We start from the raw sequence: 14,596 nt of genomic DNA on the forward strand, positions 1-14,596 counted from the left end.
CATCTCTCCCAACTCTACCTGCAGATGCCAGGGATTGAACCAGCAGACCTTATGCATGCAAGGCAAATGCTCTACCACTGAGCTACCATCCTTTCCCTGAGAAGGGAACAAGTCTTGTGCATCCCAATCAAGTTTTAAAAAGACATTTGAGCCACTAAGGGGGCTCTCTGGAGTGCTCTCTCTCTGTGTCTGTGTGCGTGCGCTTCGACCTGCCTTGCCACCAGGCTTGCTGTGTTTCAAGAGGACATTGTAAGAGCTCTTAGGAAGAGGGGAAGGTGCAACTGGGTGAAGCATGCAGCCAAATCCTAGGCCCAGAGCTGGGGAACCTGTGGCCACCCAGATGTTGTTAGGCCAAAGCTCCCATGAGCCTCAGCCAGCCCACCCAGTTGTCAGGAGTTAGGAGTGTTGTTGTCTCACAACTTCTGGTGCGCAGTTCCTTTCCTAGGCTTTTACTGAGAAGAAAGGCACAGCCAGCAGGTCTGACTCTAAAGCAGGCTCATTACAGAGCAGAATCCCCCGTTTTGCTCCAAGAGCATGTGAAGAAGTGAAGCAGAAAAATTGAGCAGAGGGTCCCCACGGTAAAGGCAGCATGGAGGGTAAGGATCCTGGAAAGGCCCTGCTGTAACTTCTACACCCCGTTTCACCTTGCCCAAAGTCCCAGTGGCTGCACATCCTCCTTTAGAACAAAATTACAGTCCAACCCTGCTCATAAATAAATTGCAGTTGAGTAAATCAGTGGAGCTTTCACGCACGTAAGCATGTACATGATCCCACAGGCCGTGTGTGCACCATATTGTACCTTTAAAGCACATTCCAAAGCACATCATTTCCTCCAAAGAATTCTGGGCACTGTAGTTTAAGCGTTGCTGGGAATTGCAACTCTGTGATGGGTAAGCTGCATGTGCCTCCCCGAATATGAATCCCCCTTGTTGAGAATGGTAGTTTCCAAACTCCCAAGGCAACGTCCTTTCCCTCTTCCCAGCCCTTTTTTCTCCAGTAGAGGTGAGCTCACAATAGGAGTCACCGGTCCAAAGATTTTGTCAGGGGTAGCAGGCTGCAAACATTCCTGGGAGCAAGTCCTGTTGAATTCAGGGTGGGGTTTGTTCTGAATAGACACCTATAGGATTGCACCGTTAACATACTAGAGCAAGGAAAACAAAGGCAGTTTGTACGTATTACTGTTTACTCTGGTTCCAGCACAGTCCCATAGTGGCGCACAAATGACATCAGCCTTAGTCCATCCCTATCCTGTAGTTCTTTGAGAAATGCTTCTGTTTGGGGTGTTTCCCCTCAGACCAGCTTCCGTCTGATTTGAAAACGTAAGTCACCTGCACTTCACAGCTAAGATGAGGTGTGGACATTTGAGGCAGCTGTTGCATAGGCGCAGATGACACAGCTTTAACAGGAGTTCAGGAGAGTTACACACATGGGGAAACGAAACGGAACACACCTCTGTGGTAGGGTTGCCAGGCTCAATAGAGGACAGGACTTCTGTGCCTTTAATTGCCCTGCTCTCTTTTGAGTCCGGAAACCTTAAAGAGAAACCAGCAGACCCTTTGCCTGGAAATTAAACAAAGGGCCTGCTGGTTTCTCTTTAAGGTTTCCAGACTCAAAAGAGAGCAGGGCAATTAAAGGCACAGAAGTCCTGTCCTCTATCGAGTCTGGCAACCCTACTCTCTGGTGTGTTCAGCCAATGTGCTAGGAACACCAGGGGGGGGGGCTCACTGTGTTTTAAGCCACTGGTGTATACATAGCCAAAGACCCTGCCTTGCAGCACCTTAAAGGCGAGCACATTTATTGCACTGAAGTTCTGCGTCTTTATTTATTGCATTAGAAGATGACTCATAAAATACATTCCCTCTGCTGTAGCTTCTGCTATAAATAAATACGTTAGTTTTTATGGGGCCACGTGGCTCTTTGTTCTTGTTCCATATATACAGCACCCATGCAGGGAAAGACTAAGGATGGGTTTATTTTCCCACAGCAAAGAGCAGTTCCCACCAAGCAGAATAAAAAAAATCCTACATGCAGTCATTTCAAAACCAATTAAAATCAAATCTGATGTTACACATTGGTGCCCCTGAAGAGGTACAACAGCATCCCACAAATATCTCCTGCAATGTGAGGTTCATAACCATTATTTATTGATTATCCCAGCCGAGGCAAGCTGACATGTGCTTTATATATAGATTAAAGTGTTCGGGCGGGGTTGGCTTAAGAAAATGCCACCCTGAGCAAGGCTTCTGCCTATCAGTAACATTTATATGCAGGTCATCATAATGTTTGGGGGGGGGGTGGCCTTGGCTGTTTTACAGCTCCCAGTAACTACATGTTGTTATTATTTCCTGTTTATATCTTCAGGCTTTTTCATGGGGTCACAAGGTTACATTTAGAGGCTTCCGTTAATCAGATTTGTTTTTAATGATTTAATTTGTTCAAAGCAATTTGGATGCAGTTCTGTATGTAGCTAGCAGTTTTTGTCAATATATTGTGGGTGGCGTGGAAAGCCCAGTCCACAGCATGCAGTGTGCTGGGCCCAGAAAAGCTTGTTGCACCCCTAGCTCAGATTAAGCTGTGGCAGCAAGAGCCAGATTTCCCCCTCCCCACTGAAACTTGGCCTAAATTTTCATCTTTACATGGAAATTACTGCTGTAAATGCTAGCATGCCACACCGGATCCTAAGTCTGTCTGTCTTTCTTTTGGAAAGGGCCCAATAGCTCAGCGGCAGGACACATGCTTTGCATGCAGAAGTCCCAGATGCAATCCCTGGCATCTCCTGGTAGGGCTGGGAATGTCTCCAGGATGAAACTTTGGAGAGTCACTGTCAATCAGTGTAGACAAAACAGAACTAGATGCATCACTGGCAGTACAAGGCAGCTTCCAGTGTTTCCGTGTTCTTTCTGCCTCCTTGAAACTTGCTGAAAAGGGGAGTTGTTTGCGCAACTTCGGTTGCAGGCCTAATTTTTAATAGCCTGATTTGAATTCTATTTTTTCCCCTGTCGCTTGTGTGCAGCCATTTGTTTTGGTGACTCCAGACACAACCACAGAGTTGATTTCTGCCCAGCTATTTCTGCAGCCCTCTTCAGGGCAGGTGTTTCGCTTCCCAGTTTCACTCCCGCCACAGGCTTCCTATATTGAGCAGGGTGGGAAGGTCAGAAGGAGAATTGTCAGCACATTCAACTGAATGCACTTACAAGCATTGGAGTCTGGTTTTCCAAACGAGAGGGAGCTGTGACATGCATTCTGTGATGGCCCAGAGAGGAAGGCCTGCATGGCAGTGTGTAAAACCTGGGCAAATCTGTATGGAAGACAAGAAACCCTTCATGAAACTGACAAAATGATATGCAGTCTGCGAGAGTTTATGCTACAACAAACATGTTACATTGCAATCACCCATTGTCAAAATATAATATATGGATATATTGGCAGTAACACTCTCACGGCACAATCCTTTTTATCGGGGGGGGGGGGTCCCAGTCTTATTGAATTAAGTGGTGTTTATCTCTTGAGTAAAGATTGGATTAAGACTCACTTGCTTGAATGTGAAGTCCCATCGAACCTCTTGAGTAAATATCCATAGGACTGGGCTGCGTAAAGACTGCTGTCTCCTGTTATCGTGCGACCTGCTTAGGAAGAATTGCTATTACCTTTTGCATGCACACCTTCCAGTTGTATTTCAAGTGTCAAGGTAGAAGGAACCCCCATTCAAGCACTCTCTCCCCTGCCCTCAGTTTGACATTTTCACGTTTTGAAGAGGAGGTGCTTTGTTCTCAGGCGTGCCAAATAGTGCTTAAGTGTTTGATTTGTTGCTGTTCCAGGTTCTCTCTTCTAAAACTCCCTTAATGCTTCTTTCTAGCACAACACACGACTTTTTATTTGGAGCCATCGCTGAACTGATTGACAATTCCCGGTAAATACTACTTTTAGGAACTAATTTTTATGCTGCTTACTGTACTTTGGGCTTGAGAGAGTGTGTCCTGCTAGGTCGTGGAAATAGATGTGTTTTGTTCTGTTCTACTTGGCGCAAGAAAGCAGCTGTCAGATTTTAAACCTTTCTCAAATGTAGGAAATGGCTTAGGAATACGCCTTCCTTATTCAGTGTTGTATACGAAAGCTTATTTCACCTGCGGCACAATTCTTTTCTTCGGATTTGGGCTTATCCACAGAATCGAACAACATTATCCTCTGTGGCTGGGATGGCCAACTACTGTTGCTTCCAGATGGGCTTAAAATCACAGGGGAGGTCATCACAAATGTGTCATTGGTAACAGGTGGTAGAGGCGTTGCTTTTATCAGAAGGCACTTCCTGATGACCTGTTTGTTTAGCATTCTTCCTGATTGGTTTGTGGGGAGGTTTAGATGACATTGACTGAAGCACGTGCTATTCTACACTGCCCAGTGCATTTTCCACATCATTTGCCCAGTGCAAAATTTGTGGATTTTTTTGGGGAAGAGAGTTTGTTGCACAAGATGTCCCAATCAACTGCAGTAGTGCAACTTGAACTTTCCATTGTGTGATTGAATCCCACCCCAAAATAGCAATTGTCTGGATAGCATCCTGATTTTCCTTGGAAAGAGTAAATTTGGATTAAAGGTAGGCGCACGGAATACTTTTCCGACTTTTTGGTTGGAAGACGTTCTGTGGACACTGGGAAAAAAAAGTCATGTATGAACAACATTGATCCTGTGGTGAACACTCATTTGGAAGCACTTCAGCCTTGGAGGTCGGAGTCTTCTTGGCGAAGGTGCTCAGGGGGAGAAGACCTCTGCAATTGTGGCATCCCTCCAAGCAGCTTTACCAAGAAGCTTGGGCCCCTAGTAGATTGAGTCTTGAGGCTCAGTTAAAGGATTTGTTTCTTCCACCCTCTGAAAGTGGTTGGTTATTTCAAATCAATGTGTGAAATTCACCTTCTACTGCTTCCTCTCTGGGTGTGTTGCCTCCCTTGGGCTTTCAAGCCCAGACAATCCTGTTATTGGATCACGGTTAGTATCCTGTCAATGGTATACAGTGTTGATAATTTTGGAATGACTTGCATGCTACTGCTTTAACGCTTTATATTTTACAACTGCATTTGAGACTGATAGCTTTGCAAAACACTACTTTAGAAGTCTGATAATTTTTCTTAGTAGTTATTTCCACTGTTTTAGTTTAATTTATTTACCGGTATATTCTTTTTTCCATACATAGATACTGCATTGAAGTGAGTTGTTATTGCATTATACCCTGTTTCTCATATTTTAAGACATACCCATAAAATAAGCCATAGCAGGATTTTTAAGCATTCAAGGAATATAAGCCATACCCCGAAAATAAGACATAGTGATAGGCGCAGCAGCAATGCCGGCCGCGGCAGGAGGAGGAGGAAAAAAATAAGACATCCCTTGAAAATAAGCCATAGTGTGTTTTTTTGAGGAAAAAATAAATATAAGACATGTCTTATAATATGAGAAACACGGTAAGTTTTTATTTGATTTGATTTCTGTACTGTCTTTCCTCCCATTTGGGAGCGCAAGGTGGCATACAATATAATTAAAACCACTGTTGCAGAATATGTACAGTAGCATTCCAGTGATTTCATACGATTTACATAAATGCAGTTTTGATCAGAGTGTTTTTGTGTTTCCAGCTAGCATGGGCACTGTTCAGTAATAGAATGAATTAACTTCATGTGTATCTACTTGCACTAATGTTTTCATTTAAAACCTTTTTAACAATATTTAAACAATATTTCCAGAGATGCGGATGCCACCAGACTTGACATATATACAGGTAAGCTGTCTAAATGGGGATTCTGTTTCTGAATGCTTCTTAGTTTGATCACGTTATCTGTTTCGTTGAGAAGAAATTGTTTCATAAGATGGTGATGATATATTTATTTAAACACTGCCTTTCCATGACAGGGACTCAGGATGGGTTACAGGTAGAAAAAAGAATGGCTGAAAACATAGGGGGGGGGGGAATCCAGTTATGTAAAAACAATTAAACATTGATAGAATACACATAAAATATATATTAAAACCATACAAATAATTACAATATAAACAGCATAACATTAAAGTTTGCACATTTGCTTCTGTGCCAAAATGTACTATTTGGCAGATTCTACATGTCTCTGACGTGAATATAATTTTGACCTTTTGGCATGGGTTTCCTACTGAGAAATATATCACGGGGAGGGGGATCTCAAACGTTTTTGTCTTGTACGACTAACCAATTGACATAGTTAAAGGCCTAGTAGTGCTCACGTAACTCTGTAAAGGAAACCCCTTTAAAAGAAATAAATCTTGGCTCTGGCCTAATTCCATGCATGCTAATTAATACAAATCCTCCCATGGCCATTGGCTTCACTAATTGATATAATGGTCCTCTGTCCGTTAGCTCTATCTGAGAAAGTCCCGTTGCAGCCTGATCCCCTTGCAGCGAGTTAACTCGGAAATTTATCCTAGTTAGTTTAATGGGACTTGCTGCTGAGTAGCCAAGCATGCCCAGGATTACAATTATGCATTGCAATCTTGAGGACAGTAAAAGCAGTCTCTGTTCAGTTCTTTTGAAATGCCTTCCGAAGAAATCTACAGGAGGGCAGTCTGCTAAACTGGGTCCGTTTGTTTAGGGGCCTTGAAATGCCACCCCCAGCAGAAGCATTACTTGCAGACTTAGACCAAAAGGTGGGAGAGATGTTTGTACTTTAGGAATGTAAGAAAAACGTGCTGGATCAGGCCAATGGCTCATCTAGTCCAGCATCCTGTTCTCACAGTGGCCGACCTGTGTGAACTGGCCTTGAGCTCAACAGCACTCCTGCAGTTTCCGGCAGCTGGTATTCAGAGGCATAATCACTCTGACAGGTGGAACAGCCATCATGGCTAGTAGTCGCTGATGGCCTTGTCCTCTAATCCTCTTTTAAAGCCAACAAATACCCTTTCGACTGAGAAGGTGAAGCAATGGTTGGCTAACTAACTAAGTGGGACTGGCAACGAAGTGTTGCAATGAAGAATGCTCCCTTTTCAAAGTTCCAGCCAGCTGGCCATGCTCCCTTCCAAGGAAATCATACGATTCTCCTCCCCCCACCCCCACTTTTTAACCACCTCTTCCCATCAACAGTGAATATTTCATGCCCACGGAGGACATTCGGTCCTTATTGGGCAACTGTTTGTTTATTTTCTTCCCACTACCGGAATTTTCTTTTTTGACCTAACGGTTGTTTGTTCTTCTACAAAACTTCTTACCTATGTATGGTTTCCAAATATTTATTAAGAGCTGTTTCCTTTTTTCCATACTTTGTTTTGCAGTGAATAATGAGAACCTGCAAGGAGGATTTATGCTGTGCCTTTTGGATGATGGATGCGGCATGACTCCTCGTGAGTTAATACTCCTGTATTCGTTTAACTGAGTGTTTGGGTGCTAGGACAGTGTCAATCTACGGCTCAGGAGGCCCATATTCAAAGCCACACACAGCCATGAAACTCACTGGGCCACTCGTACTCTCTTAGCCTACCTCACAGGATCGTTGTGAGGGTAAAACAGGGAAGAGCCCTGTATGCTGGCTGGCAGGAAAAGTAAAATACAAATGCAAGAAACTCCAATACTTGAACAATAAAATTGGAAGGGACCTCAAGGTTCATTGGTCCAACTTCCTGCGATCCATATACAGTGGTACCTCGGTTTATGAACACAATTGGTTCCGGAAGTCTGTTCATAAACTGAAGCGTTCATAAACTGAAGCGAACTTTTCCATTGAAAGTAATGGAAAGTGGATTAATCCGTTCCAGACGGTCCGCAGAGTACTTAAACTGAAGCGTTCATAAACTGAAGCGAACTTTCCCATTGAAAGTAATGGAAAGTGGATTAATCCGTTCCAGACGGTCCGCAGAGTACTTAAACTGAAGCGTTCATAAACTGAAGCGAACTTTCCCATTGAAAGTAATGGAAAGTGGATTAATCCGTTCCAGACGGGTCCGCGGAGTACTTAAACTGAAGCGTTCATAACCTGAAGCATGGTTGTAATTGGTTCCGGAAGTCTGTTCATAAACTGAAGCTCTAGTTACAGGTAGATAGCCGTGTTGGTCTGAGTCGAAGCAAAATAAAAAAATTCCTTCAGTAGCACCTTAAAGACCAACTAAGTTTATATTTTGGTATGAGCTTTCGTGTGTATCTGAAAAAGTGTGCATGCACACGAAAGCTCATACCAAAATATAAACTTAGTTGGTCTTTAAGGTGCTACTGAAGGAATTTTTTTATTTTGCATAAACTGAAGCGTTCATAAACTGAAGTGAACTTTCCCATTGAAAGTAATGGAAAATGAATTAATCCGTTCCAGATGGGTCCACAGTGTTCATAAACCGAAAATTCATAAACCGAGGTGTTCATAAACCGAGGTTCCACTGTATGAAGATAATAATAATAATAATAATAATAATAATAATAATAATAATAATAATAAATAAATAAATAAATAAATAAATAAATAATTTATTATTTGTACCCCGCCCATCCATACATGTGAAGGAACCAAGTCATGCAGCTAACCTTGGTACCAGTTCTGTCGTCAAATGTCCAGGCATTGGCAATGGACCCAATATGTGCCATGCTTAATGGTCTCTCGCTGCTGTTATATATACTGTTATTGGGTCAGAAATTTTTCAAATAAGTTTATATTAGTTCCAAAAGACTATTTTTATTGGAGTTTTTGTGTCTCTTGAGGACAGCTCAAGAGAAACTACTAGCATTACTAGCACTGAGCCAGAAATTTCTCCTGTGTTTATTTCTTCTTCCAACCCTTCTCCATCAGTTAACATCGAGAGATATTGCCTTCAAAAATTATCCAAGCAGAGAATTTTGGTGAAATTCACAAGAGTGGAGTGCAGGGGTTTTGATGCTTTTACCTTACTTCTAGGGTGGCTAGGGGGATGTTTGCGAGTGCCTTCCTTTCATTTTTCAAATCTTCTCACCAGCAGCCTGCACTCTGTAGCCTCTCCGGGTGCTAGTGCTTTCATCAAAGCCAAGGGGAAGGTAGACATCATGACTTGTGGCGAGGGGATTTCAGGTCAGGAAGCATGGGCAGCCATGGGCAGGGAGACTGCAGAGTGCTGGAGATCTGTTTACTGGATGAGGGAGAAAACACCAATCACTCTTAACAGCCTCACACTAATAAGATAAGCTCAGAGCCCTGTACCATCCATAGTTCTAAAGAAATCATCAAGTGCCTGGGAATGAGGCAGGGAAATGGAATCCTCTTTCTCAAGTGAAGAAAGTATTGGAGAATCTGCAGGGCAGATTTTTGGCACGACCCTGAAGATGCGTTCACATGGGACTGGTTTGGCGCGGTTTGAAATGGAACCAGGAGCCTCGTGGCAGAGCATGTTTTTTTCAAATGCAGAAGGTCACAGGTTCAATCCTCAGCATCTCCAGGCAGGGTGGTGGAGGAGGCACTCAGGGTCTTTCTTAAAGCTTAGAGCTAAAGACACAAGGGTGGAGTGGAAGGCACTGAATTGGTCTGGGCTGTTAAACTCGGAGAAGCAATCCTTATCCCTTCCGCCCTGTGTTGTTTTCCCAATCATCCAGTTGGGAAACCTTGTCAAAACAAAAAAATATCCTTTTCCACTGGAAAGTACAGCTAGTTGGTGCCTGCTGTATCTTGACACGGAGGCTGATCCTGAACACAGAGGCCTGTTCCGAGTGGCCTTCTGATACTTCGAGGGTGTCACCTACTGGGACTATAAGGGATAAGGCAGTCCTGAGCTGTATAGGGCCTTGTACCGAAACATTTAACTTGGCCTGGGAGCAGATTGGCAGCCGGTACAAACCTGCAAGGAAGGTGTCCTATGCTGGCAGTCGTCCTACAAGCAATGCAAAACCCCTATTCACCTGCCCTAAATAACCGCTTGTCGCTTTAGCTTTTCATATCTGCGCCACGTGGAGTTAGGTTTCCAAGTGGTGAAAGTCAATAAGCTCAATTCTCTTTTGTTTGCCTGGTGGCTTCCTTTTGCCAGGAGTCAACTGTTTTCTCCCCCTCTGGTGTCATTAAGTACAAACAGCTTAATCAGTAAGAAGGGATCATGGCTGCTTGGAGCTGGTGCCAAGGAGATAACACGGCGTCTGCCTCCTGCAGCTTAGGTTAACCAGCGCCTGAAATAGACTGTTCCCAGAACGAGCGTCTCAGGGGTTCTGAGAATCCCCTCTGTGCCAAATTAATTCTTTGAAACTTGGCGTGCAAACTTCCAGCACGAAAGGAAGAAGGGCGACTTTGTACTTGCAGTGGCGAGCAGCAGGTGGGGCTGGTTCGTTGCGTAAAAAGCAGCTTGAAGCAGCTGCAAACAAGGGTGGAGGTTGGTATTTTTAGTTGCGTGGACCGAGGATGAGGAGATGATGGTTCTGTTTCCAGGCTTTGGCAAACAGGTGCTCCGGGCTTGAGCAGAAAGTTTGAAGAGTTTCTTTCCCTTTGATGGATGTGACGTTGTGACCATGGCTGCGGTCTAACGTGGCTTGGCTGGATCACTATAAAATGGAGGGAGGAGATTTCAAGCACAGCCTGGGCAGGCCTGAAGTGGCGGTGAACCCTTCTTCCACCTGTCCTTCCTTCCTCACGGATATTATTTCAACTTTTGGGGAGAGGAAGTGAGGTGTTCTCTCTTGCCCAGCCATGCCGTACTTTAAATATACAGCTATCATTCTGCTCTGTAGGGATTTGCTGGTGTCCCCTTATTTACGCAGGCCACACTGTTAACAGGACTGGAAAACGTCAGTCATTGCATCGGGGGTTGTTTCCTTGTTCATCTTATTTCATTTATTATTTTCATTTACACCTTGCCTTTTCATAGAATCGTAAAGTAGAATCATAGAACATAGAGTTGGAAGAGACAAGGGCCATCCCGTCCAACCCCCTGCCAAGCAGGAAACACCATCAAAGCATTCCTGACAGATGGCTGTCAAGCCTCTGCTTAAAGACCTCCAAAGAAGGAGACTCCACCACACTCCTTGGCAGCAAAGTCCACTGCCGAACAGCTCTTACTGTCAGGAAGTTCTTCCTAATGTTTAGGTGGAATCTTCTGTCTTGTAGTTTGAATCCATTGCTCCGTGTCCGCTTCTCTGGAGCAGCAGAAAACAACCTTTCTCCCTCCTCTATATGACATCCTTTTATATATTTGAACATGGCTATCATATCACCCCTTAACCTTCTCTTCTCCAGGCTAAACATACCCAGCTCCCTAAGTCGTTCATCATAAGGCATCGTTTCCAGGCCTTTGACTATTTTGGTTGCCCTCCTCTCGACACGTTCCAGCTTGTCAGTATCCTTCTTGTACTGTGGTGCCCAGAACTGGACACAGTACTCCAGGTGAGGTCTGACCAGAGCAGAATACAGTGGTACTATTACTTTTCCCCTGACAGGGACTCAAGGTAGCTTACAGCTAACATAGAAGCAGCTAAAAACATAGCGGGGAAGCCATCATTAAGTGGTAGGCAATTTTGTCTACCTTGGTTCTACCACAGCCAGCAGCTTCTCCATCAGTACTGAGCTGGATAAGTGTATTGGCAAGGCAGACACGACAGTGACTTCCTCTCCAGTGCAATGCTAACAAGATGAAGGTCTACCAGGCTTTTGTGTTGAGCATGCTGCATTATGGAAATGAGTCGTGGGCAACTTACAACCATCAGCTGACATGCTGTCAGGAAGATATTGGGTATCACATGGCAGGAGAGAGTTTCAAAGATGTGCTGCCCCAAGCCCACATTCCCAGCATGTTCACATTCCTGTCTCAGCGACGTCTACACTGGCCTGGTCATGTCCACAGAATGGAAGATGGCAGGATCCCCAACATTTGTTCTCTTTATCTGGTGGTGGTTGTTGTTGTTGTTTAGTCATTTAGTCGTGTCCGACTCTTCGTGACCCCATGGACCATAGCACGCCAGGCACTCCTGTCTTGCACTGCCTCCCGCAGTTTGGTCAAACTCATGTTTGTAGCTTCAAGAACACTGTCCAACCCTCTCGTCCTCTGTCGTCCCCTTCTCCTAGTGCCCTCAATCTTTCCCAACATCAGGGTCTTTTCCAGGGAGTCTTCTCTTCTCATGAGGTGGCCAAAGTATTGGAGCCTCAGCTTCACGATCTGTCCTTCCAGTGAGCACTCAGGGCTGATTTCCTTCAGAATGGATAGGTTTGATCTTCTTGCAGTCCATGGGACTCTCAAGAGTCTCCTCCAGCACCATAATTCAAAAGCATCAATTCTTCGGCGATCAGCCTTCTTTATGGTCCAGCTCTCACTTCCATACATCACTACTGGGAAAACCATCGCTTTAACTATACGGACCTTTGTCGGCAAGGTGATGTCTCTGCTTTTTAAGAAGCTGTCTAGGTTTGTCATTGCTTTTATCTGGTGGTAGGAGAAGGAAGATTAGTGCTGTGTGCGCACCATACGTTTAAAGCACATAGCTTCCCTCAAAGAATCCAGGAAACTGTTGTTTACCCTCTACAGAACTACATTTCCCAGCACCCTTAAACACTACAGTTCCCTTTTTGGGGGGGTGGAAGGGAGGAGGAGTCCTTTGCTTTCAATGTATGGTGTGTACACAGATCAAGAGTTTTCTTGTCGAAACACCTTGGAGCATTTCACACAAAAGATGCTTAAACTACTTCTGAATTTCCCATTTTTTTTATTTATCAGATCACCTCTGGTCTGCAGGTTAACATCCTTACCACCCCTATCATTCTGAAGCCTGAGAGAAACCACCACACACAGAGAGAGAGGCTAGCTGCCCTGTGGCAAAAAAGAAAAGAAAAGAGAAATTCAACCATAGAACAAAAATCACAGAGGATTAGCAGCAAATCTCACAGCAATCATAGTCAGATAGTGCACATTTTAAAACCACATCCGTCGGCAGGAATAGGAGAAGCCACATCCGTCAAGGCCCTCTCAGCTGAAATAGCTGTATGTTATAGATCCAGGAACTATCAGTCAAATTTATAACAGCTATTTCCCACGCTGCATGCCATAGCAACTATTTTCATAAGTTCAAAAGGGGATAAAATGTATTCTTTACATCCGTTGAGAAAAGGGACCACATTCTCCCATCAAATTGTTACTGTAGTGCAAAGTATGAGCATTATTCAGTTAATAGCATAGCATATTTGCACCTAAACCAGGCAGAGGGCCTTCTCGGCAGTAGCGCCCTCCCTGTGGAATGCCCTCCCATCAGATGTCAAGGAGATAAAGAACTACACAATTTTTAGAAGGCAGCTCTGTATCAGGAAGTTTTTAACGTTTGCCATTTGATTGTGTCTGCTGGAAGCCTCCCAGAGTGGTTGGAGAAGCCCAGCCAGATGGGTGGGGTATAAATAATAAAATTACCGGTCCTCCTCCTCCTCCTAACCCCAAAACACACAGTTTGGATGTTACGTTTATCCACTGACAACTATGCCATCCCTCCTTCTCCAGCAAGCTTTCCCTTGGGTGGTGGAGGAAGCAGTGACTGTACAGTCATACCTCGGTTTAAGTACGCTTCGGTTTGAGTACTTTCAGTTTAAGTACTCCACTTTCCATTACTTTCAATGGGAAAGTTTGCTTCAGGTTAAGTACGCTTCAGGTTAAGTACGGACTTCCAGAACCAATTACACTCATACTTCAGGTTAAGTACGCTTCAGGTTGAGTACTCCGCGGACCCGTCTGGAACGAATTAATCCACTTTCCATTACTTTCAATGGGAAAGTTCGCTTCAGGTTAAGTACGCTTCAGTTTAAGTACAGACTTCCGGAACCAATTGTGTACTTAAACCGAGGTACCACTGTATTGCTAACTGCAGAGATCTTGTGCTGGAGGTTTACTTGTTGAGAAGTAGTCTTTGAACCATAGAATTGTAGAGTTGGAAGAGACCCCGAGGCCCATTTAGCCCAACCCCCTGCAGTGCAGGCTTAGTATTGACACATACATTTATAAAATACATTGGTAGCGGTGAGCTATAAGAAACAAAGCTAAGAGCATTGAGTCGACAGGTTGTGGTGTTGAATCTCACCTCTGCAACCAGCTTGATAGGTAGCCTTACGCAAGCCACAATCTGTCAGCCTCAGCTTGCAGTGTGCAATACGGGGGCAGTGTGCAATACCTATCTTAAAAGCTTGTAAAGCTGGAGTGGTGGACCTGTAGCCCTCCAGAAGTTGCAGGGTGGCACCTCCTCCCATTATCCCTGATGATAGGCCATGCTGACTTGGGCTGATGGGACTCCAAAAACACTTGAAGGTCCACAGGCACCCCACTTCTGCTGTGAAGAATAAAGCAAGCTAATAAATGTGAAGGACTTTGATCTGTAAATAACAATAACAGTGAGTTCTAGTCAGGGCCCTGGACGGAAACCTTATTACAAATCTGTTGCAGGGAAAACTGTGGATCTTGTGCACTTCGGAAGATCCTCTAAGCGGGACAAGCCTGACATGATTGGATGCTATGGCAACGGGCTTAAATCGTAAGAGTTCTTTGTTCTTTGTCAGTTTTGTTTGTTAATGTCAAGATTCAGAATTGTTAACTTTGTGCTGAATGAAAAGCTGTTGTCACGATCGTGACCGTAAAGATGATTTGGCTTGCATTATATATTTAAGCATTGGGATTGAGGGAA

General features: G+C 44.2%; 1 protein-coding gene across 1 annotated transcript in view; it reads left to right on the top strand.

Moving 5' to 3' along the window:
• The window catches only part of MORC1 (MORC family CW-type zinc finger 1), a 48,687-nt gene that overhangs the window by 882 nt on the left and 33,209 nt on the right, over positions 1–14,596 (top strand). Inside the window, exons 2-5 of the mRNA XM_088668079.1 lie at positions 3,857–3,910; positions 5,736–5,770; positions 7,288–7,356; positions 14,359–14,446. Coding sequence (XP_088524205.1) covers positions 3,857–3,910; positions 5,736–5,770; positions 7,288–7,356; positions 14,359–14,446 — 246 coding nt within the window. The remainder of the gene's footprint in view (positions 1–3,856; positions 3,911–5,735; positions 5,771–7,287; positions 7,357–14,358; positions 14,447–14,596) is intronic.

Source organism: Zootoca vivipara, chromosome 4, assembly GCF_965207765.1.
Source record: "Zootoca vivipara chromosome 4, rZooViv2.hap1.1, whole genome shotgun sequence".
NCBI classification, from domain to species: domain Eukaryota; kingdom Metazoa; phylum Chordata; class Lepidosauria; order Squamata; family Lacertidae; genus Zootoca; species Zootoca vivipara.